At 55.1% G+C, this 24,456-nt stretch overlaps 1 protein-coding gene across 1 annotated transcript; it reads right to left on the bottom strand.

Annotated features, from left to right (window-relative positions):
• Positions 1-185: 185 nt before the first annotated feature.
• NEURL4 (neuralized E3 ubiquitin protein ligase 4) lies at positions 186-24,402 on the bottom strand (the record flags this gene model as incomplete). The annotated part of the gene is given in 17 exon segments (XM_040054080.1): positions 186-312; positions 314-402; positions 2,106-2,251; positions 3,404-3,529; positions 4,949-5,118; positions 6,473-6,551; positions 7,353-7,429; positions 8,836-9,028; positions 10,464-10,626; positions 11,322-11,407; positions 13,062-13,243; positions 13,928-14,204; positions 16,149-16,221; positions 17,370-17,458; positions 19,738-19,849; positions 23,067-23,230; positions 24,329-24,402. Coding segments are annotated over 17 exon segments (2,227 nt in total), but the record flags the coding sequence as incomplete, so codon positions are not given.
• Positions 24,403-24,456: the final 54 nt, after the last annotated feature.

The following is a 24,456-nucleotide window of genomic DNA, read 5'->3' as shown; positions in this document are numbered from 1 at the left end:
CCCCAGGTGACCCCAGGTGACCCCAATCCCCCCTAAATCCCCTCCAGGTGACCCCAAACCCTCCCCAGGTGACCCCAATCCCCCCCCAGGTGACCCCAGGTGACCCCAAACCCCCCTCAGGTGACCCCAGCCCCCCCAGGTGACCCCAGCCCCCCCAGCCCCCCAGGTGAGCGCCCCCCACTGACCGCCAGTCGGTCCAGGCTGACGCCGTAGTTGTGCCGCAGCCTGGCGCCGTTGTGCCGCACCTCGGCGCCGGCCACGGCCCAGGTGGGCGGCGCGGGCAGGTCCAGCAGCGTGGGGGGCAGCGCCGGGGGGGCCGGGGGGGCCCTGGCCGGGGGGCAGCGCCGTCAGCCCCACCCGCAGAGAGCCCGCCCAGCGCTCGTCCAGAGCCTCGATGCGCACCTGGGCAGGTGAGACACCCGTGGGTGAGAGTGGGACACACCTGGGCAGGTGAGACACCCGTGGGTGAGACAGATACACCTAGGACAGGTGAGACACCCGTGGGTGAGAGTGAGATACACCTGGGACAGGTGAGACACCCGTGGGTGAGAGTGGGACACACCTGGGCAGGTGAGACACCCGTGGGTGAGAGTGGGACAGGTGAGACACCCGTGGGTGAGACAGGGATACACCTGGGCAGGTGAGACACCCGTGGGTGAGAGTGGGACACACCTGGGCAGGTGAGACACCCGTGGGTGAGAGTGGGACAGGTGAGACACCCGTGGGTGAGACAGGGATACACCTGGGCAGGTGAGACACCCGTGGGTGAGAGTGGGATACACCTGGGACAGGTGAGACACCCGTGGGTGAGAGTGGGACAGGTGAGACACCCGTGGGTGAGAGTGGGATACACCTGGGACAGGTGAGACACCCGTGGGTGAGAGTGGGATACACCTGGGACAGGTGAGACACCCGTGGGTGAGAGTGGGACACACCTGGGGCAGGTGAGATACCCGTGGGTGAGAGTGGGACAGGTGAGACACCCGTGGGTGAGAGTGGGATACACCTGAGATACACCTGGGCAGGTGAGACACCCGTGGGTGAGAGTGGGACAGGTGAGACACCCATGGGTGAGAGTGGGATACACCTGGGCAGGTGAGACACCCGGGCAGGTGAGACACCCGTGGGTGAGAGTGGGATACACCTGGGCAGGTGAGACACCCGTGGGTGAGACAGATACACCTGGGACAGGTGAGACACCCGTGGGTGAGAGTGGGATACACCTGGGCAGGTGAGACACCCGTGGGTGAGAGTGGGACACACCTGGGACAGGTGAGACACCCGTGGGTGAGACAGATACACCTGGGACAGGTGAGACACCCGTGGGTGAGAGTGGGATACACCTGGGCAGGTGAGACACCCGTGGGTGAGAGTGGGATACACCTGGGCAGGTGAGACACCCGTGGGTGAGAGTGGGACAGGTGAGACACCCGTGGGTGAGAGTGGGATACACCTGAGATACACCTGGGCAGGTGAGACACCCGTGGGTGAGAGTGGGACAGGTGAGACACCCGTGGGTGAGAGTGGGACAGGTGAGACACCCGTGGGTGAGACAGATACACCTGGGCAGGTGAGACACCCATGGGTGAGAGTGGGACACACCTGAGATACACCTGGACAGGTGAGGGTGAGGGGAGGACCCTGATCACACCTGGGCTGGGTTTAACTGCAATCACACCTGGGCTGGGTTTAACCCTGACCACACCTGGGCTGGGTTTAACCCTGACCACACCTGGGCTGGGTTTAACTGTGACCACACCTGGGCTGGGTTTAACTGTGATCACACCTGGGCTGGGTTTAACCCTGACCACACCCGGGCGGGGCTCCCCAATTGGGGCCCAGGCCCCGCCCCCCGTGGCCACGCCCACTCTCTTAAAGCGACAGCGCCCTTTTTTGGTGCCCCCATTTCAGGGTGAGCCCACCCCCTCACACCGTGCCCCGCCCCCCGTGGCCACGCCCACTCTCTTAAAGCGACAGCGCCCTTTTTTCATTCCCCCATTTCAGGGTGAGCCCACCCCCTCACACCGTGTCCCCGCCCCCCGTGGCCACGCCCACTCCCTTAAAGCGACAGCGCCTTTCCCCCTCCCGCCCAGGTGAGCCCGCACCTCGAAGAGCTCCCCGGGGCGCAGGTGGGAGCGGCTGAACACCAGGCCGTGGCAGTACCCGGCCACGCGCGCCGCGCCCAGGCCCTCGGCGCCCAGCGCCACGTTCTGACCGCAGCGGCCGTGGAAGCGCTGGCACGGCCCCGGCGCTGCTGGGAGAGGGCAGGGCACAGGGTGAAAACCAGTACGGACCAGTATAAACCAGTGTAACCCGGTATAAACCAGTATAACCCAGTACAACCCAGTGTAACCCGGTATAAACCAGTGTAACCCGGTATAAACCGGTATAACCCAATGTAATCCAGTACAACCCAATGTAACCCAGAGTAACCCGCTGTAACCCAGTATAACCCAATGTAACCCAGTATAACCCAATGTAATCCAGTACAACCCAATATAACCCAGTGTAACCCACTGTAACCTGGTATAAACCAGTGTAACCCAGTATAAACCAGTATAACCCAGTTTAACCCAGTATAACCCAGCGCCACGTTCTGACCGCAGCGGCCGTGGAAGCGCTGGCACGGCCCCGGCGCTGCTGGGAGAGGGCAGGGCACAGGGTGAACACCAGTACGGACCAGTACAAACCAGTGTAACCCAACATAAACCAGTGTAACCCAATATAAACCAGTATAAACCAGTGTAACCCAGTGTAACCCAGCGCCACGTTCTGACCGCAGCGGCCGTGGAAGCGCTGGCACGGCCCCGGCGCTGCTGGGAGAGGGCACGGGCACACGGTGAAAACCAGTACAGACCAGTACAAACCAGTGTAACCCGGTATAAACCAGTATAACCCAGTATAAACCAGTATAACCCAGTGTAAACCAGTACAACCCAGTGTAACCCAGTATAAACCGGTATAACCCAATGTAACCCAGTACAACCCAGTGTAACCCAGTGTAACCCACTGTAACCTGGTATCAACCAGTATAACCCAGTATAAACCAGTGTAACCCAGTATAAACCAGCCCCTCCCACAAAGTGCACTATAACCCAGTCCATCCCAGTAAACCGGTGCCCTCCCAGTCCATCCCAGTCCATCCCAGTCCCATCCCAGTCCATCCCAGTCCATCCCAGTTCCATCCCAGTCCATCCCAGTCCATCCCAGTCCCATCCCAGTCCCATCCCAGTCCCATCCCAGTCCCTCCCAGTCCATCCCAGTCCATCCCAGTCCATCCCAGTCCCATCCCAGTCCATCCCAGTCCCTCCCAGTCCCATCCCAGTCCCATCCCAGTCCCCCCCAGTCCCATCCCAGTCCCCCCCAGTCCCATCCCAGTCCGTCCCAGTGCTCCCAGTCTCACCTGGCGAGGGGGGCGGGGCTTTCTCGGGGGCGGTGCCCGGGCTCAGGCTGTTGTCGGCCGGGCCGGAGGCGCCGGTCAGCGACACCTGGACACACTGACCATAGAGATCCACCACGGCGTACACCTCTGGGGACACGGGGACACCTGAGTGACACCTGAGTGACACCTGAGTGACACCTGAGTGACCTCAGTGTGACCTGTGACACCTGAGTGACACCTGAGTGACACCTGAGTGACACCTGTGTGACCTGTGACACCTGAGTGACACCTGAGTGACCTCAGTGTGACCTGTGACACCTGTGTGACACCTGAGTGACACCTGAGTGACACCTGAGTGACACCTGTGACACCTGTGTGACACCTGTGTGACACCTGTGTGACACCTGAGTGACACCTGAGTGACACCTGTGACACCTGAGTGACACCTGAGTGACACCTGAGTGACCTCAGTGTGACCTGTGACACCTGTGTGACACCTGTGTGACACCTGAGTGACACCTGAGTGACACCTGTGACACCTGAGTGACACCTGAGTGACCTCAGTGTGACCTGTGACACCTGTGTGACACCTGTGTGACACCTGAGTGACACCTGAGTGACACCTGTGACACCTGAGTGTGACCTGTGACACCTGAGTGACACCTGAGTGACACCTGTGACACCTGAGTGACACCTGAGTGACACCTGAGTGTGACCTGTGACACCTGAGTGACACCTGAGTGACACCTGAGTGACCTCTGTGTGACACCTGAGTGACACCTGAGTGTGACCTGTGACACCTGAGTGTGACTTGTGACACCTGAGTGACACCTGAGTGACACCTGAGTGACACCTGAGTGTGACCTGTGACACCTGAGTGACACCTGAGTGACACCTGTGACACCTGGCCACACTGACCATAGAGACCCACCACGGCGTACACCTCTGGGGACAGCGGTGTCACCTCAGTGGCACCTGTGTGTCACTTGTGTCACCTCAGGGACACCTCAGGTCCCTGATGTCCTCACACCCACCTGACCCTTCAACTCTTGATGTCCCCAATGTCCCCAATGTCCCCAGTGTCCCCAATGTCCCCAGTGTCCCCAATGTCCCCAGGGTCCCCAATATCCTGCTGCCCCCAATGTCCCCATTGTCCCCAAAGTCCCCAGTGTCCCCAGTGTCCCCATTGACCCCAATGTCCCCACTGTCCCCATTGTCCCCAAAGTCCCCAGTGTCCCCAGGGTCCCCAATATCCTGCTGTCCCCAATGTCCCCAATGTCCCCGTGTCCCCACTGTCTCCATTGTCCCCACTTGTCCCCAATCCCCCCAGTGTCTCCATGTCCCCTGTGTCCCCACTGCCCCCACTGTCCCCAATCCCCACAGTGTCCCCAATCCCCCCGCTGTCCCCGTGTCCCCAGTCCCCCCGCTATCCCCACTGCCCCCACTGTCCCCAATCCCTGCAGTGTCCCCAATCCCCCCGCTGTCCCCCGCTGTCCCCCACTGTCCCCGTGTCCCCGCTGTCCCCCGCTGTCCCCGTGTCCCCAATGTCCCCCCGTGTCCCCGCACCCGGCGGCAGCCCCGAGCAGGCCACGCCCTGGTCGGCGCCGTCGATGAAGTAGCGCAGGTCGCCGGCCCCGGTGCGCATCATGCCGATCCTGGCGCCCGTCCCCAGCGCGTCCAGGTCGCAGCCGTAGTTGTTGCGCATGGTGTTCCCGTCCTGCATGATGGCCGTGCCGCTGCGGGGACAGCGGGGACAGTGTGGGGACACCGGGGGGACACGGGGACAGCGGGGACAGTGTGGGGACAGCGGGGACACTGAGGGGACACCGGGGACAGCGGGGACAGCGTAGGGACAGCACGGACACTGAGGGGACAGCGGGGACACTGAGGGGACACTGAGGGGACACTGAGGGGACAGCGGGGACATTGGGGACAGCGGGGACAGTGTGGGGACAGTGGGGGGACATGGGGGACAGCGGGGACACCGAGGGGACAGCGGGGACAGCGGGGACACCGAGGGGACACCGGGGGGACACGGGGGACAGCGGGGACACTGAGGGGACAGCGGGGACACTGAGGGGACAGTGTGGGGACAGCGGGGACACTGAGGGGACAGCGGGGACAGTGTGGGGACAGCGGGGACACTGAGGGGACAGCGGGGACAGTGTGGGGACAGCGGGGACACTGAGGGGACACCGGGGACAGCGGGGACAGTGTGGGGACAGTGTGGGGACAGCAGGGACAGCGTGGGGACAGCGGGGACAGTGTGGGGACATGGGGGACAGCGGGGACACTGAGGGGACACCGGGGACAGCGGGGACAGCGTAGGGACAGCAGGGACACTGAGGGGACAGCGTGGGGACAGCGGGGACACTGAGGGGACACTGAGGGGACAGCGGGGTCATCCCGGCCAGGCGCACCCTGCGGGGACAGCGAGGGGACAGTGTGGGGACAGCGGGGGGACAGCGGGGACAGCGGGGACACTGAGGGGACACTGGGGACACTGAGGGGACAGTGTGGACAGCAGGGACACTGAGGGGACAACCGGGGGCATTGAGGGGACACTGGGGATAATGGGGACACTGGGGACACTGGGGACAACTGGGGGCATTGAGGGGACAGCGGGGACATTGGGGATAATGGGGACAGTGGGGACAGTGGGGACATTGGGGATACCAGGGGACAGCACGGGGACACTGGGGACATTGGGGACAGTGGGGGGACAGTGGGGATAATGGGGACATTGGGGACAGTGGGGACACCGGGGACAGTGGGGGAACAGTGGGGACATTGGGGACAATGGGATCGGGGACACTGTGGGGACAATGGGATTTTGGACACTCTGGGGACACCGCCACAGTGACAGGGACATAGCCCTGACACCGCCATGGGGACACGGGGACACTGAGGACACTTGGGGACAGGAGCAACATTGGGGACATTGGGGACAGTGGGGGACAGCAACAGGGACACTGCCCTGACACTGCCATGGGGACACAGGGACAGCGACAGGGACACAGGTGACCCGTAGGGGACACCCAGGACACCCCAGGGTCCCTTGGGGACATGGGTGACCCCGGCTGTCCCCACCTGAGCATCCAGGTGTCGTAGTCGATGTCCGTCATGGTGTTGGGGAACTCCAGGTCCTCGGGGCGGATGGCGGTGACACCTGGGGGGACACGGGGACACCTCGGTCACCTCTGTCCCCAAGGGCCCCTCGGTGTCCCCAGGGTCCCCGATGTCCCCAATCCCTGCAATGTCCCCAATGTCCCCAGTATCCCCAATAGTCCCCACTGTCCCCAGTGTTCCCATTGTCCCCAATCCTCCAGTGTACCCACTGTCCCCAACGTCCCCAATGTCCCCAGTGTCCCCAATGTCCCCACTGTCCCCTGTGTCCCTGTTGTCCCCAGTGTCCCCAATGTCTCCACTGTCCCCACTGTCCCCATTGTCCCCAATCCCCCAATGTCCCCACTGTCCCCAATGTCCCCAATGTCCCCAATCCCCCCAATGTCCCCAGTGTCCCCAATGTCCCCAATGTCCCCAATGTCCCCAATGTCCCCACTGTCCCCAATTCCCCCCAATGTCCCCAGTGTCCCCAATGTCCCCACTGTCCCCTGTGTCCCTGTTGTCCCCAGTGTCCCCAATGTCCCCACTGTCCCCAATGTCCCCAATCCCCCCAATGTCCCCACTGTCCCCAATGTCCCCAATGTCCCCAATCCCCCCAATGTCCCCAGTGTCCCCAATGTCCCCAATGTCCCCACTGTCCCCAGTGTCCCCAATCCCCCCAGTGTCCCCAGTGTCCCCAATGACCCCAATGTCCCCAATCCCCCCAATGTCCCCAGTGTCCCCACTGTCCCCAATGTTCCCAATCCCCCCACTGTCCCTATTGTCCCCAATGTTCCCAATCCCCCCAATGTCCCCGTTGTCCCCAGTGTCCCCAGTGTCCCCAATGTCCCCACTGTCCCCTCACCGGCCTCGATGGACCCCGACCATCGATCCACCATCTTCTGGATGACGATCTCGAACAGCTCCCCGTCCCTCAGAGCCCTGGGAGCCCGAAACGGAGAGATTATCCCAAAACCCACCCCCAAAATGAGGGAATAAATCCCAACATAACCCCAAAAATGGGGAAATTAACCCCAAAAATGGGGAAATTAACTCAAAAATGGGGAAATTAACCCCAAAAATGGGGAAATTAACCCCAAAACCGGGGAAATCAACACAAAAATAACCCCAAAAACGGGGAAATTAACCCCAAAAATGGGGAAATTAACTCAAAAATGGGGAAATTAACCCAAAAATGGGGAAATTAACTCAAAAAATGGGGAAATTAACTCAAAAAATCAGGAAATTACTGGGGCATTTCACGATTCTGGAGTGGATTTTGGGGGGGATTTTTTGGTTTTTTTTTTAATTTGGGGGGGGTGCGGTTTAACATGGTTTTTTTGGGATTTCGGGATTCCTGGGCTGATTTTTCCCTGGGATTTTTTGGGGAATTCTGGAATTTTTGGGGTTCCTCACCGGTTGGAGATGACGATGGCACGGTAGAACCCGCAGCTGTCGTTCTGGCAGGGTTTGGGGGTTTTTGGGGATCTTAATGGGGTTTTTTTGATTTTTAATGGGGGTTTTTTTGTGATTTTAACTGGATTTTTTTGGGATTTCACCACTCCCGGGCCGTTTCCCGTGGGAATCCCGAGCTTTTCAGGGACACTGACCGGTTGGAGATGACGATGGCGTCGTTGAACCCTGAGCTGCTGTGCTGGCAGGGTTTGGGGGATTTTAGCGGGGTTTATGGGGATTTTAATGGGGTTTTCGGGGATTTTAACGAGGTTTTTATGGATTTTAACTGGATTTTTTGGGATTTTGCCATTCCCGGGCCGTTTCCCGTGGGAATCCCGAGCTTTTCGGGAATGCTGACCGGCTGGAGATGACGATGGCGCTGTTGAACCCTGAGCTGCCGTGCTGGCAGGGTTTGGGGTTGGGTTTGGGGTTGGGATTCGGGGATTTTAACTGGATTTTTTGGGATTTCACCACTCCCAGGTCATTTCCCGTGGGAATCCCGGGCTTTTCAGGGACGCTGACCGGTTGGAGATGACGATGGCGTCGTTGAACCCTGAGCTGCCGTGCTGGCAGGGTTTGGGGTTGGGTTTGGGGGATTTTAATGGGGTTTATGGGGGATTTTAGCGGGGTTTTTGGGGATTTTAACGAGGTTTTTATGGATTTTAATGGAGTTTTTTTGGGGATTTTGCCATTCCCGGGCCGTTTCCCGTGGGAATCCCGAGCTTTTCGGGAACACAGACCGGTTGGAGATGACGATGGCGTCGTTGAACTCGGAGCGGCAGTTCTGGCAGGGTTTGGGGTTGGGTTTGGGGGATTTTAACGGGATTTTTTGGGGATTTCACCATTCCCAGGCCGTTTCCCGTGGGAATCCCGAGCTTTTCAGGGACGCTGACCGGTTGGAGATGACGATGGCGTCGTTGAACTCGGAGCGGCAGTTCTGGCGCAGCGCGGTGCGGCCGCCGTTGGTGATGACGGCGTTGGCGCCGTGCAGGCGGTGGAAGCGCAGGTCGCTCGGCGACGCGGCGCTCTCGGGGCTGCCGCCGCCGCTGTCACCCTCGGAGCCGTCCCCGCACAGCGCCGGCGCCTCTGGGGACACGCGCCGGGGACGGCTCGGGGACGGCTCCCGCGTGTCCCCGGTGGCACCCGTGTCACCAATGCCACCAACGACCCGATCAACCCAGTGTCACCAATGACCCGATCAATCCAGTGTCACCAACGCCACCAATGACCCGATCAACCCAGTGTCACCAATGCCACCAACGACCCGATCAACCCAGTGTCCCCAGTGTCCCCAGTGTCCCCAATGACCCAATCAACCCAGTGTCACCAGTGTCACCAATGCCCCGATCAACCCAGTGTCACCAGTGTCCCCAATGACCCAATCAACCCAGTGTCACCAGTGTCCCCAATGACCCGATCAATCCAGTGTCCCCAGTGTCCCCAGTGTCACCAATGACCCAATCAACCCAGTGTCACCAATGTCACCAACGCCACCAACGACCCGATCAATCCAGTGTCACCAATGTAACCAATGTCCCCAATGACCCGATCAATCCAGTGTCACCAATGTCACCAATGTCCCCAATGACCCGATCAACCCAGTGTCACCAATGTCACCAATGACCCAATCAATCCAGTGTCACCAATGCCACCAACGACCCGATCAACCCAGTGTCACCAATGTCACCAATGTCACCAATGACCCAATCAACCCAGTGTCACCAATGTCACCAATGTCCCCAATGACCCGATCAACCCAGTGTCACCAATGTCACCAATGACCCAATCAATCCAGTGTCACCAATGCCACCAACGACCCGATCAACCCAGTGTCACCAATGTCACCAATGTCACCAATGACCCAATCAACCCAGTGTCACCAATGTCACCAATGACCCAATCAATCCAGTGTCACCAATGTCACCAATGACCCAATCAATCCAGTGTCACCAATGCCACCAACGCCACCAATGACCCGATCAACCCAGCGTCCCCAGTGTCTCACCAATGTCCCCAGCGTCACCAATGTCACCAATGACCTGATCAACCCAGTGTCCCCACTGTCCCCCATAACCCCAATGCCCCCAATGTGCCCAGTGTCCTCAATGTCACCAATGTCCTCAATCAACCCAGTGTCACCAACAACCCCAATGTCCCCAATATCCCCCAATGTCACCAATACCCCAATCAATCCAGTGTCCCCAACATCCCCAAACGTCCCGGTGTCCCCAATCCCCTCGATGTCCCCAATGTCCCCACTGTCCCCAATCCCCCTGCTGTCCCCAGTGTCCCCAATCCCCGCAGTGTCCCCAGTGTCCCCAATCCCCCCACTGTCCCCAATCCCCCCACTGTCCCCAATCCCCCCGCTGTCCCCAATGTCCCCAATCCCCCCGCTGTCCCCAATCCCCCCAGTGTCCCCAGTGTCCCCAATCCCCCCGCTGTCCCCAATCCCCCCACTGTCCCCAGTGTCCCCAATCCCCCCGCTGTCCCCAATCCCCGCAGTGTCCCCTCCGTCCCCCACCTCCCTCCTCCACGATGGTGGCCTGTGCCGCCTGTCCGTACAGATCCACCACGGCGTAGACGTTTGGGGGCACGTTCCAGGCGGCGGGGCCCTGGGGGGCTCCGTTGACGAAGAAGTGCAGGGTGCCGTCGTCCCTGCGCACCACGCCCACCGTGTCCCCCGCCTGCGGGGACAGCGTCACCGGGGCGGGGCCGCCCACGGGGCCCCAGAGTGTCCCCAGTGTCCCGAGTGTGTCCCCTGAGTGTCCCCAGAGTGTCCCCAGAGTGTCCCGAGTGTGTCCCCAGAGTGTCCCCTGAGGGTCCCCAGAGTGTCCCCAGAGTGTCCCCTGAGTGTCCCCTGAGTGTCCCCAGAGCGTCCCCTGAGTGTCCCCTGCCTGCGGGGACAGCGTCACCGGGGCGGGGCCGCCCACGCGTCCCCAGGGTGTCCCCAGAGTGTCCCCTGAGGGTCCCCAGAGTGTCCCCAGAGTGTCCCCAGAGTGTCCCCATGGTGTCCCCTGAGTGTCCCCAGAGCGTCCCCTGAGTGTCCCCAGAGCGTCCCCAGAGTGTCCCCGGAGTGTCCCCAGAGTGTCCCCAGAGTGTCCCCGGAGTGTCCCCAGAGTGTCCCCAGAGTGTCCCCTGAGTGTCCCCATGGTGTCCCCACCGTGTCTCCCGCCTGCGGGGACAGCGTCACCGGGGCGGGGCCACCCGCGCGTCCCCAGAGTGTCCCCAGTGCATCCCCAGAGTGTCCCGAGTGTGTCCCCTGAGTGTCCCCTGAGTGTCCCCAGAGTGTCCCCCGGCCCAGTCGTGTCCCCTCGGTGTCCCCAGCGCGTCCCCACCATGTCCCTATGGTGTCCCCACCGTGTCCCCACGGCGTCCCCACCTTGAGGCGGTCGAGGTTGTGGCCGTACTCGTCCAGCACGGTGGTGCCGTTGTGCATGACGCCATTGCCAGTCATCATCCACGTGCCTGAGGGGACAGCGGGGACAATGGGGACAGCGGGGACATCGAGGACGTTGAGGGGATTGGGAGGATTGGGGACAGTGAGGGGATTGGGGACACTGGGGACATTGAGGAGACATTGAGGACATTGAAGGTATTGGGGACAGTGGGGACATTGAAGGGATCGGGGACACTGGGGACACTGAGGGGACATTGGGGGATTGATGTCATCTCAAGAATGTGGGGACACAGGGACACAGGAATGCCACCTTAGGGACATGGGAATGACAGGGACAGGGAAACGTCACCTCAGGAACACAGGGACGGGGAAATGTCACCTCAGGTGACACCGAGGTGACACACCTGAGCGCAGGTTGGTCATCGTTGATGGCAGCTGCAGGTAGGCCGGGTTGGGATGGGGACACTGAGGGGTTGGGATGGTGACACTGGGGTGACACTGAGGTGACACTGGGGTGACACAGGTGACACACCTGAGCGCAGGTTGGTCATGGTGGACGGGAGCTGCAGGCAGGCCGGGTTGTGGATGGGGCACTGGGGACACTGAGGGGTTGGGATGGTGACACTGAGGTGACACTGGGGTGACACTGAGGTGACACAGGTGACACACCTGAGCGCAGGTTGGTCATGGTGGACGGGAGCTGCAGGCAGGCCGGGTTGGGGTGGGGACACTGGGGACACTGAGGGGTTGGGATGGTGACACTGGGGTGACACTGGGGTGACACTGGGGTGACACTGGGGTGACACAGGTGACACAGGTGACACACCTGAGCACAGGTTGGTCATGGTGGACAGCAGCTGCAGGCAGGCCGGGTTGGGGTGGGGACACTGGGGACACTGAGGGGTTGGGATGGTGACACTGGGGTGACACTGGGGTGACACTGGGGGGACACAGGTGACACACCTGAGCGCAGGTTGGTCATGGTGGACGGCAGCTGCAGGTAGGCCGGGTTGTGGGTGGGGACACTGGGGACACTGAGGGGTGGGGATGGTGACACTGGGGTGACACTGGGGTGACACTGAGGTGACACACCTGAGCGCAGGTTGGTCATCGTTGACGGCAGCTGCAGGTAGGCCGGGTTGTGGGTGGGGACACTGGGGACACTGAGGGGTGGGGATGGTGACACTGGGGTGACACTGGGGTGACACTGAGGGTGACACTGAGGTGACACTGAGGTGACACTGGGGTGACACTGGGGTGACACTGGGGTGACACACCTGAGCGCAGGTTGGTCATGGTGGACAGCAGCTGCAGGCAGGCCGGGTTGGGGTGGGGGCACTGGGGACACTGAGGGGTGGGGATGGTGACACTGGGGTGACACTGGGGTGACACTGAGGTGACACAGGTGACACACCTGAGCGCAGGTTGGTCATCGTTGACGGCAGCTGCAGGTAGGCCGGGTTGTGGGTGGGGACACTGGGGACACTGAGGGGTGGGGATGGTGACACTGGGGTGACACTGGGGTGACACTGAGGTGACACTGAGGTGACACTGAGGTGACACTGGGGTGACACTGGGGTCACACAGGTGACACACCTGAGCGCAGGTTGGTCATGGTGGACGGCAGCTGCAGGTAGGCCGGGTTGGGGTGGGGACACTGGGGACACTGAGGGGTTGGGATGGTGACACTGGGGTGACACTGGGGTGACACAGGTGACACACCTGAGCGCAGGTTGGTCATGGTGGACGGCAGCTGCAGGTAGGCCGGGTTGTGGGTGGTGACGCCGATCTCGATGGACCCCGCCCACTTGTCCACCATCTTGTCCAGCCGCACCTGGAACAGCTCGTTGTCCCCGAGGGGCCGCGCGCTCAGCACCACGCCGTGGTTGAAATCGTCCGTGGCACTGGGGACACGGGGACATTGGGGACACTGGGGACAGCAGGGGACACTGGGGACGCAGCCGCAACGCGTGTCCCTCGCTGATCCCAATCCCTCAATGTCCCCAGTGTCCCCACTGTCCCCAATTTCCTGGATGCCCCCAATGTCCCCAGTGTCCCTGCGGTCACTCACTGCGGCTGCAGCGCTGTCTGGCCCTCGTTGACCCCAATGCCCCCAGTGTCCCCAATCCCCTGGATGTCCCCAATGTCCCCAATGACCCCAGTCCCCTGGATGTCCCCAATGCCCTCAGTGTCCCCAATCCCCTGGATGTCCCCAATGTCCCCAATGACCCCAGTGTCCCCGCGGTCACTCACTGTGGCTGCAGCGCCGTCCGGCCCTCGTTGACCCCAATGCCCCCAGTGTCCCCACTTTCTCCAATCCCCTGGATGTCCCCAATCCCCTGGATGTCCCCAGTGTCCCCAATCCCCTGGATGTCCCCGCTGTCCCCAATCCCCTCGATGTCCCCAGTGTCCCCAATCCCCTGGACGTCCCCAGTGTCCCCAGTCCCCTGGATGTCCCCAGTGTCCCCAATCCCCCGGACGTCCCCAGTGTCCCCAGTCCCCCGGATGTCCCCAATGTCCCCAGTGTCCCCAATCCCCCGGATGTCCCCACTGTCCCCAGTCCCCCGGACGTCCCCGCGGTCACTCACTGCGGCCGCAGCGCCGTCCGGCCCTCGTTGACCACGGCCGCCTTCTGGCCGCAGTTGGGGTGGAAGAGCAGGCGCGGCGCGGGCGGCTGGGGCGCGGCGGCGGGCGGGCGGCGCGGCGTCCCCGGCGTCCCCTCGGGGGACAGCGCGCGCAGGATGGCGTTGTTGCGGCGCAGGCGGTCGCTGTGGTTGTGGTCGTGCACGATGGTCACCTTGACGGCCATCCCGTACAGGTCCACCACGCCGTACACCACCTGCGGCGTGAGGGTGGTGGCCACGCCTGCGGGCAGGGGACAGCTGGGGACACTGGGGGGCACAGCCGGGGACACTGGGGATGGGCTGGGGACAGCTGGCGACACTGGGGGGCACAGCTGGGGACAGCTGGGCACAGCTGGGGACACTGGGGGGCACAGCCGGGGACACTGGGGATGGGCTGGGGACAGCTGGCGACACTGGGGGGCACAGCTGGGGACAGCTGGGCACAGCTGGGGACACTGGGGGGCACAGCCGGGGACACTGGGGATGGGCTGGGGACAGCTGGCGACACTGGGGGGCACACCTGGGGACAGCTGGGCACAGCTGGGGATGGGCAGGGGACACCTGGGGACACTGGGGGGAACCACCGGGTAACACCTGGGGATGGGCAGGGGACAGCTGGGGACACTGGGGGGCACAGCCGGGGACACTGGGGATGGGCTGGGGACAGCTGGGGACACTGAGGACAGCTGGGGACACTGGGGAGCACAGCTGGGGACAGCTGGGGATGGGCTGGGGACAGCCGGGGACACGATGGTGGCACTGGGGATGGGCTGGGGACAGCTGGGGACACTGGGGGGAACACCTGGGGACAGCTGGGGACACTGGGGGGCACAGCCGGGGACACTGGGGGGCACAGCCGGGGACAGCTGGGGACACTGGGCGGCACAGCCGGGGACAGCTGGGGACACTGGGGGGCACAGCCGGGGACACTGGGGGGCACAGCCGGGGACAGCTGGGGGGCACAGCTGGGGACAGCTGGGGACACTGGGGGGCACAGCTGGGGACAGCTGGGGATGGGCTGGGGACAGCTGGGGACACCTGGGGATGGGCTGGGGACATGGTGGTGGCACCCGGGACATGGTGTTGGCTCCTGGGACACGGTGGTGGCACTGAGTGTCCACCCCATCCCATACGCCTGCAGGCAGGGGACAGCTGGGGACACTGCGGGGCACAGCTGGGGACAGCTGGGGACACGGTGGTGGCACTGGGGATGGGCTGGGGACACAATGGTGGCACTGGGGACAATGGGGACACACCAAGGGACAGGGTGGTGGCACTGGGGACACAATGATGGCACTGGGGACGCAGTGGTGGCACTGGGGACAGGGTGGTAGCACTGGGGACGGGCTGGGGACACAATGGTGGCACCGGGGACACAATGGTGGCACTGGGGATGGGCTGGGGACACAATGGTGGCACTGGGGATGGGCTGGGGACACAATGGTGGCACTGGGGACGCAGTGGTGGCACTGGGGATGGGCTGGGGACACAATGGTGGCACTGGGGACAGCTGGGGACACACCAGGGGACAGGGTGGTGGCACTGGGGACACAATGGTGGCACTGGGGATGCAGCGGTGGCACTGGGGACACAGCGGTGGCACTGAGGACACAGCAGTGGCACTGGGGACACAGCGGTGGCGCTGGGGACAATTGGGACCCAAAAGGCTCCAGCTCGGGGTGATTCAAGGGTCAGATTTTGGGGTGATTTGGGGAGGTTTTGGGGTCAGTTTTGGGGCAAGTTTAAGGATTTTTGGGGGGCAGTTTTGGGGGTGATTTTGGGGTCAGTTTCTGGGGTGATCAGGGGTGATTTCACAGGATTTTGGGGTATTTTTCGGGTGATTTTAGGAGTTTTTTAGGGTATTTTTGGGGTGATTTTAGGAGTTTTTTAGGGTATTTTTGGGGTGATTTTAGGGGATTTTGGGGTCAGTTTGGGGGTGATTTTGGGGTATTTTTGGGATGGTTTTAGGGTTTTTTAGGGTTTTTTTGGGGTGATTTTAGGGGATTTTTGGGGTCAGTTTGGGGGGGGATTTTGGGGTATTTTTGGGGCGATTTTAGGGGATTTTTGGGGTGACTTTAGGAGTTTTTTAGGGGATTTTTGGGGTGATTTTAGGGGATTTTGGGGTCAGTTTGGGGGTGATTTTGGGGTATTTTTGGGGCGATTTTAGGGGTTTTTGGGGCCCCACCTTGGTCCACGCCGTTGATGTAGAAGTGCAGGGCGTTGTTGGCCTTTCGGGTCAGGCCGATGTGATCCCCCTCCTGCGGGGACAGACGGACAGACAGACCCCAAAACCGCCGGGATTCACCCCAAAACCCCCCCAAAAACCCCCCCAAACCCCCCCCGGGGGGGGCAGGGACAGGGGACCCCCAAAAATGGGATGGGGACAAAGGGGGAGGGGGAAACTGGGGGGAAATCCTAAAAATTTGGGGGGTTTGGAGATCCCAAAATGGGATTTTGGGGGGAAATCCTAAAAATTTGGGGGGTTTGGAGATCCCAAAATGGGATTTTGGGGGGAAATCCTAAAAATTTGGGGGGTTTGGAGATCCCAAAATGGGAAACGGAGGGAAATTTGGGGTCCCAAAATCGGGAACTGGGGGATTTTTGGGCGCATCCCAAAAATTCAGGGGGTTTTAGGAGGGATTTAGGGGTTCCAAATTGGGAAATTGGAGGATTTTGGGGGGAAACCGTAAAAATTTGGGGGTTTCTGGAGGAGATTTGGGGTCCTAAAATGGGAAATTTGGGGATTTTGGGGGTTTGAAAAGAGAAATTCGGGTTGGACAATCCCAATATCTCCAAGAAAAAAGGGATTTTTTTTAAAGGAATTTCTGGGATTTTGGGGAGTCCAGGGATTCCCCCAATTTCGGGGTGCCCAGAGAGGATTTTGGGTGGATTTTGGGCAGATTTTGGGTTTTTTGGGGGCTCCAAAAAGAAGAAATCACCGAATTTCTCCATCAAATAAAGGGATTTTAGGGTATTTTTTAGGGAACTTTTGGGATTTTGGGGTGTCCGGGGGTTCCTCAGTTTTGGGGTGCCCGGAGCAGATTTTGGGTGGATTTGGGGTTTTTTGGGGGCTCCAAAAAGAAGAAATCACCGAATTTCTCCAACAAATAAAGGGATTTTGGAGGGATTTTTAGGGAATTTTCGGGATTTTGGGGTGTCCGGGGGTTCCTCAGTTTTGGGGTGCCCAGAGCAGATTTTGGGCGGATTTGGGGGGTTTTTTGGGGGGCTCCAAAAAGAAAAAAAATCACCCAATTTTTCCAATAAAATCGGGATTTCTGAGAGATTTTTAGGGAATTTTCGGGATTTTGGGGTGTCCGGGGGTTCCCCCAATTTTGGGGTGCCCGGAGCGGATTTTGGGGGTCCCGTGGGCGGATTCTGGGGGGATTTTGGGGTGTTTTGGGGTCACCTGCAGCTCGTCCAGGCTGAACTCGCAGTACTCCCGGCGCGTCCCTTTGCCGTTGGTCAGGATCCCGCAGCCGCTCATCATGATGGTCCCTGGAAAACGCCCAAATTTGGGGTTTTTTTATTTTTTCCTCTGGAATTTTCCACGGTTTTCCCGCGGATTTTGGGGTTTTTCCCATCCCCAAAATCCGGGGAACCCCCAAAGGGGTTTTTTTAGGAGGCTCCAAAAAGGCAAATCTCAGGTTTTGGGGGTTTTTTTCGTGTTTTTCCATCGAGAAAATTCCCAATATTTGCGGGAATCCCGGGGGTTTGGGGGTTTTTATTCACAGAATTTTTGAGGGTTTATACCGGGATTTTGAGGGGTTTTTTCTGGGATTTTGAGGGGTTTTTTTCTGGGATTCTGAGGGGTTTTTTCTGGGATTTTGAGGGTTTTTTCTGAGATTTTGAGGGGTTTTTTCTGGGATTTTGAGGGGTTTTTTCTGGGATTTTGAAGGTTTTTTTCTGGGATTTTGAGGGGTTTTTTTTCTGGGATTTTGAGGGTTTTTTCCTGGGATTTTGAGGGTTTATCCCGGGATTTTGAGGGTTTTTTTCTGGGATTTTGAGGGTTTTTTTCTGGGATTTTGAGGGGTTTTTTCTGGGATTTTGAGGGTTTTTTCTGGGATTTTGAGGGGTTTTTTCTGGGATTTTGAGGGGTTTTTTCTGGGATTTTGAGGGTTTATCCCGGGATTTTGAGGGGTTTTTTCTGGGATTTTGAGGGTTTTTTCCTGGGATTTTGAGAGGTTTTTTCTGGGATTTTGAGGGGTTTTTTCTGGGATTTTGAGGGGTTTTTTCTGGGATTTTGAGGGGTTTTTTCTGGGATTTTGAGGGGTTTTTTCTGGGATTTTGAGGGGTTTTTTCTGGGATTTTGAGGGTTTATCCCGGGATTTTGAGGGGTTTTTTCTGGGATTTTGATGGTTTTTTTCTGGGATTTTGAGGGTTTTTTTCTGGGATTTTGAGGGATTTTTTCTGGGATTTTGAGGGATTTTTTCTGGGATTTTGAGGGATTTTTTCTGGGATTTTGAGGGTTTTTTTCTGGGATTTTGAGGGGGTTTTTCCCTAAATTTTTCTTGGATTTTTTTCAGGATTTTGGGAGATTTTTTCCCCCCCCCCCCCAGAATTTCTTGGGTTTTTCCCCTGGATTTCTGGAGGTTTTTAACAGGATTTTTTTGGTTTTTTTTTTTCCTGGGGTTTTTTGTTTGTTTGTTTGTTTTGTTTTCTCCCGGAATTTTGGGGAGTTTTTTCCTGGGATCTTTTGAGTGTTTTCCTGGGATTTTTTGTGATTTTCCCTGTGATTTTCGGTGGATTTCCCTGGGATTTTTAATGATTTTTCCCAGGATTTTTTTGTGATTTTTGGGTTGTTTTTCCCAGGATTTTTTGCGATTTTTCCCGGGATTTTTTGTGATTTTCCCCGGGATTTTTTGTGATTTTCCCCCGGATTTTTGGGTTATTTTTCCCAGGATTTTTGGTGATTTTTGGGTTATTTTTCCCGCGATTTTTTGTGATTTTCCTGTGATTTTTAATGATTTTTCCCGGGATTTTTAATGATTTTTCCCGGGACTTTTTATGATTTTCCCCCAGATTTTTTATGATTTTTCCCGGGATTTTCCATGGATTTCCCTGTGATTTTTTATGATTTTCCCCGGGATTTTTTATGATTTTCCCCGGGATTTTTTGTGATTTTCCCCGGGATTTTTTTTATGATTTTCCCCGGGATTTTTTATGATTTTCCCCGGGATTTTTTATGATTTTTCCCAGGATTTTTTTATGATTTTCCCCGGGATTTTTTTATGATTTTCCCCGGGATTTTTTTATGATTTTCCCCGGGATTTTTTTATGATTTTCCCCGGGATTTTTTTGTGATTTTCCCCCGGGATTTTTTTATGATTTTCCCCGGGATTTTTTTATGATTTTCCCCGGGATATTTTTATGATTTTCCCCAGGATTTTTTTATGATTTTCCCCGGGATTTTTTTATGATTTTCCCCGGGATTTTTTGTGATTTTCCCCAGATTTTTTTTTTATTTTCCCCGGGATTTTTTGTGATTTTTCCCGGGATTTTTAATGATTTTCCCCGGGATTTTTTGTGATTTTTCCCCGGGATTTTTTGTGATTTTTCCCCGGATTTTTTAATTATTTTCCCCGGGATTTTTGTGATTTTCCCCGGGATTTTTTATTATTTTCCCCGGGATTTTTTTATGATTTTCCCCGGGATTTTTGGTGATTTTCCCCAGGATTTTTTATGATTTTCCCCGGGATTTTTTATGATTTTTCCCCGGGATTTTTTTATGATTTTCCCCGGGATTTTTGTGATTTCCCCGGATTCTCGGGGCTGACCTGAGCGCAGGTTGGTCATGGTGGCCGGGTACTCCAGGCTGTTGGGGTTGTGCGCCGTGACCCCGATCTCGATGGACCCCGACCATTTGTCCACCAGTTTGTCGATGCGGATCTGGGGGAGCGGGGCACCCCAGAGAAAGGGAAACACCCAAATGACGCAAAATAAACAGAAAAACCACCAAAAATAACCCCAAACGCATGAAAAACACCAAAAAAAACCCACCCCCCCCCCGAAAATAACCCGAAAGAAAAACCACCCAAAATAAACAAAAAATACACCAAAAATAACCCAAAACAAAGAAAAACACCCAAAGCCCACAAAATAGACAAAAAAAACCCACCAAAAATAACACAAAATAGAGAAAAACCACCAAAAATAACCCGAAATAAACAAAAAACCCCATTAAAAATAACCCGGAATAAACAAAAAACCCCACCAAAAATAACCCGGAATAAACAAAAAAACCCGCCAAAAACAACTTGATCTAGACAAAACCCTCCCAAGAAACACAAAGAAACAAGAAAAACCCCACCAAAAATAACTCAAAATAAACAAAATACACCAAAAATAACCCAAAACGCACAAAAACCACCAAAAAACCACAAAAAAACCCACCAAAAATAACCCAAGAAACATCAAAAATAACCCAAACCAAAGAAAAACAGCAAAAAACCCCACAAAAGAAACAAAAACCCACCAAAAATAACCCAACGTAAACAAAAAAAACCACCAAAAATAACCGAAACGCACAAAAAACACCAAAAAACCCCAAAATAAACAAAAAAACCACACCAAAAATAGTCCAAAAGAAAGGAAAAAACCACACAAAAATAACCCCAAATAAACAAAAAAACACCAAAAAACCACAAAGGAACAAACAAAAACCACCAAAAATAATCCAAAACTCACAAAAAATAACCCAAAACAAAGAAAAATAACCCAAGAGAAAGAAAAAACACTAAAAATATCCCAGAAGAAAGAAAAAAACACCAAAAAATCACCAAAAAATCACCCAAAACACACAAAAACACCAATAACCCGAAACAAAAAACCACCAAAAATAATCCAAAAGAAGCAAAAAACCACCAAATCAACACAAATGAAACAAAAAAAGGGCAAAAAACCCTAAAAAAACTGAAACATCCACAAAAAACCCGCGAGAAACAAAAACAAAAGCTAAAAAAATAAAGCTGACAAAATACTCAGCCCTCAGGAGAAGGACGCCATTTTAGAACTCGTCCAGAGGCCTCTGCCTCCCAAAATCCCCAAAAAAATCCACAAAAATTGTCAAAAAATCCACAAAAATTGCCAAAGAATAAAAAAAAATTCCCCAAAAATGCCCAATTTCCAAAAAAATCCCACAAAATTCCAAGAAAATTCCCCAAAAATCCCTGAAATCCCCGACCTACCTGAAATCCCCACCTCAAACATCTCCTCAGCCCTCAGGACGCCATTTTAGAACTCGTCCAGAGGCCCCCGCCTCCCAAAATCCACCCAAAATCAAAAAAAAAATCCCAAAAAAATCCACAAAAACTGCCCAAAAATCCACAAAAATTGCCAAAAAATGGCAGAATTCAAAAAAAATCCCATAAAATTCCAAGAAAATTCCCAAAAAAAAATCCCTGAAATCCCCACCTCAAACATCTCCTCAGCCCTCAGGACGCCATTTTAGAACTCACCCAGAGGCCTCTGCCTCCCAAAATCCACCCAAAAATCCACAAAAATTGCCAAAAAATCCACAAAAATTGCCAAAAAATGCCAAAATTAAAAAAAAATCCCATAAAATTCCAAGAAAATTCCCAAAAAAAATCCCTGAAATCCCCGACCTACCTGAAATTCCTCCCTCAAACATCTCCTCAGCCCTCAGGACGCCATTTTAGAACTCACCCAGAGGCCCCCGCCTCCCAAAATCCACCCAAAAATCAAAAAAATTCACAAAAAATCCCCAAATTCCAAAAAAAAAAAATCAAAAAATGTCCCCAACAAATCCCTAAAGTCCCAAAAATCCAAAAAAAAAATCCCTGAAATCCCCGACCTACCTGAAATCCCACCCCAAACATCTCCTCAGCCCTCAGGACGCCATTTTAGAACTCGTCCAGAGGCCTCTGCCTCCCAAAATCCACCCAAAAATAAAAAAAATTCACAAAAAAATCCCCAAATTCAAAAAAAAAAAAATCAAAAAATGTCCCCAACAAATCCCTAAAGTCCCAAAAATCCAAAAAAAATCCCTGAAGTCCCCAACCTACCTGAAATCCTCACCTCAAACATCTCCTCAGCCCTCAGGACGCCATTTTAGAACTCATCCAGAGGCCTCTGCCTCCCAAAATCCACAAAAAAATCCAGAAAAATCCCCAAAAAATCCACAAAAATTGCCAAAGAATAAAAAAATAAATTCCCCAAACCTGCCCAATTTCCAAAAAAATCCCATAAAATTCCAAGAAAATTCCCCAAAAATCCCTGAAATCTCCAACCTACCTGAAATCCCCACCTCAAACATCTCCTCAGCCCTCAGGACGCCATTTTAGAACTCGCCCAGAGGCCTCTGCCTCCCAAAATCCCCCCAAAAATCTCAAAAAAATCCAAAAAGTTTCCAAAAATTCCCCAAAAATTCACAAAAAATACCCAAAAATCCCACAACGCCCACCTCAAACATCTCCTCATCCTTCAGAATCTGTTCTTGCACTCGTCCAGTGGCCGCCGCCTCCCAAAAATCCCCAAAAAATCAAAAAAAAAGGCAAAAAAATTTAAAAAAAATCCCCAAAAAATCCCCAAAAAATCCCCAAAAAAATCCAAAAAAAATAAAAAAAAAAAAAATCCCAAAAAAATCCAAAAAAATTCCCAAAAATTCCCCAAAATTCCCACCTCGAACATCTCCCCGTCGCGCAGCGGGCGGTTGGTCAGCACCACGCCGTTGTTGAACTCGTCCAGCGGCCGCCGCCGCCCAAAAATCCCCCAAAAAATCTCAAAAAAATCCAAAAAAATTCAAAAAATTCACAAAAAATTCCAAAAACTTCACAAAAAATTCCCCAAACTCCCAGACCGCCCACCTCGAACATCTCCTCATCCCTTCAGAAGCTGTTCTTGAACTCGTCCAGCGGCCGCCGCCTCCCAAAAATCCCAAAAAAATCCAAAAAAAAGAGCAAAAAAATTCCAAAATAATTCAAAAAAAATTCCAAAAAAAATCCCAAAAAATCCCCAAAAAATCCCAAAAAAATCCCCAAAAAAATCCAAAAAAAATCCAAAAAATTCCAAAAAAAATCCAGAAAAAAATCCCAAAAAAATCCAAAAAAATTCCCAAAAATTCCCAAAAATTCCCCAAAATGCCCACCTCGAACATCTCCCCGTCGCGCAGCGGGCGGTTGGTCAGCACCACGCCGTTGTTGAACTCGTCCAGCGGCCGCCGCCGCTCGGCCGTTTTGTGCCCGTTGCTGAGTTTGATGAGCGCCCCGCACTTCTCGTGGAACAGCAGCGCCTCGTTGGTGGGCGCCGGCGCTGGAACCGGGGAAAAAAACACGGAAAAAGGGTGAGGAGGGGAAAAAACGGGGGAAAACGGGGGAAAAATGGGACGGGGAGGGAAAAAACGGGGGGAAAACGGGGGGAAAATGGGGGGGAAAATGGGTGAAAAATGGAGGAAAATGACCTAAAAATGGGGATGAAGTCATGTGAAAATGGCCTAAAAACAGAAAAAAATTATTTAAAAATGGAGAAAAACGACCTAAAAATGGGGATGAAGTCATGTGAAAACGGCCTAAAAACGGGAAAAAATTACTTAAAAACGGAGAAAAATGACTTTAAAATGGAGAAAAATGACTTAAAAATGGGGATGAAGCCGCCAGAAACTGGGGGGGAAAAAATGCTTCAAAATAGAGAAAAACTACTTGGAAATGAGCAATGAAACACTTAAAAATGGAGAAAGATGAACTGAAAATGGGGATGAAACTACATAAAAATTATTTTTAAACGGAAAAAAATTACTTAAAAATAGGCAAAAAACCCCCACCTGAAAGCAGAGAAAAACTACGTGGAAATGGGGAATAAAACTCCTAAAAATGGAGAAAAACGACCGAAAAATGGAGAAAAATGACCAAAAAATGGGGATAAAACTGCATAAAAAATAGGGGGGGAAAAGGGCCAAAAAATGGAGCAAAATGACCCAAAAATGAGAATAAAGCCGCATGAAAACGGGGGGGGTAAATGGCCTAAAAATGTAGAAAAATGATCGAAAAATGGGGATAAAACCACGTGAAAATGGGGGAAAAACAGCCAAAAATGGGGTGGGGAGAGCAAAAACCCGGGGCTGGTCCTGGCCACGCCCACAACTCCCATCAATCAAAACCTCATTTGCATAATTGGGTGTGGTTTGTCCTGACCACATCCATGTCTCTGCTAATCTAATTTGCATAAAGGGGGCGTGGTCTGTGGATCCCAGACACGCCTCCAATCCCTGGTCCCATCCACACTGGCAGGTTTAATTTGCATAAAGGGGCGTGGTCTGTGGATTCGGGACACGCCTCCAATCCCTGCCACACCCACCGGCTCATTTGCATAAAGGGGCGTGGTTTGCTCAGGCCACGCCCAGCAGACACTTACCGCCCCCTGGTGGCTCCAGGCTGTCCGGGAACTTGTCCGGCCGGGGCTGGGGGGGGGGCGCGGGGGGGCGCGGGGGGCAGCGCTGGGGGAGGGAGGGGACACCGGTGACACCCATGGGTGACACCGGT

The sequence above is a fragment of the Hirundo rustica genome, unplaced genomic scaffold (assembly GCF_015227805.2).
Source record: "Hirundo rustica isolate bHirRus1 unplaced genomic scaffold, bHirRus1.pri.v3 scaffold_429_arrow_ctg1, whole genome shotgun sequence".
Classification (NCBI taxonomy): Eukaryota; Metazoa; Chordata; class Aves; order Passeriformes; family Hirundinidae; genus Hirundo; species Hirundo rustica.
The sequence above is the reverse complement of the archived record's forward strand: the minus strand, read 5'-3'. Positions and strand labels throughout refer to the sequence as shown.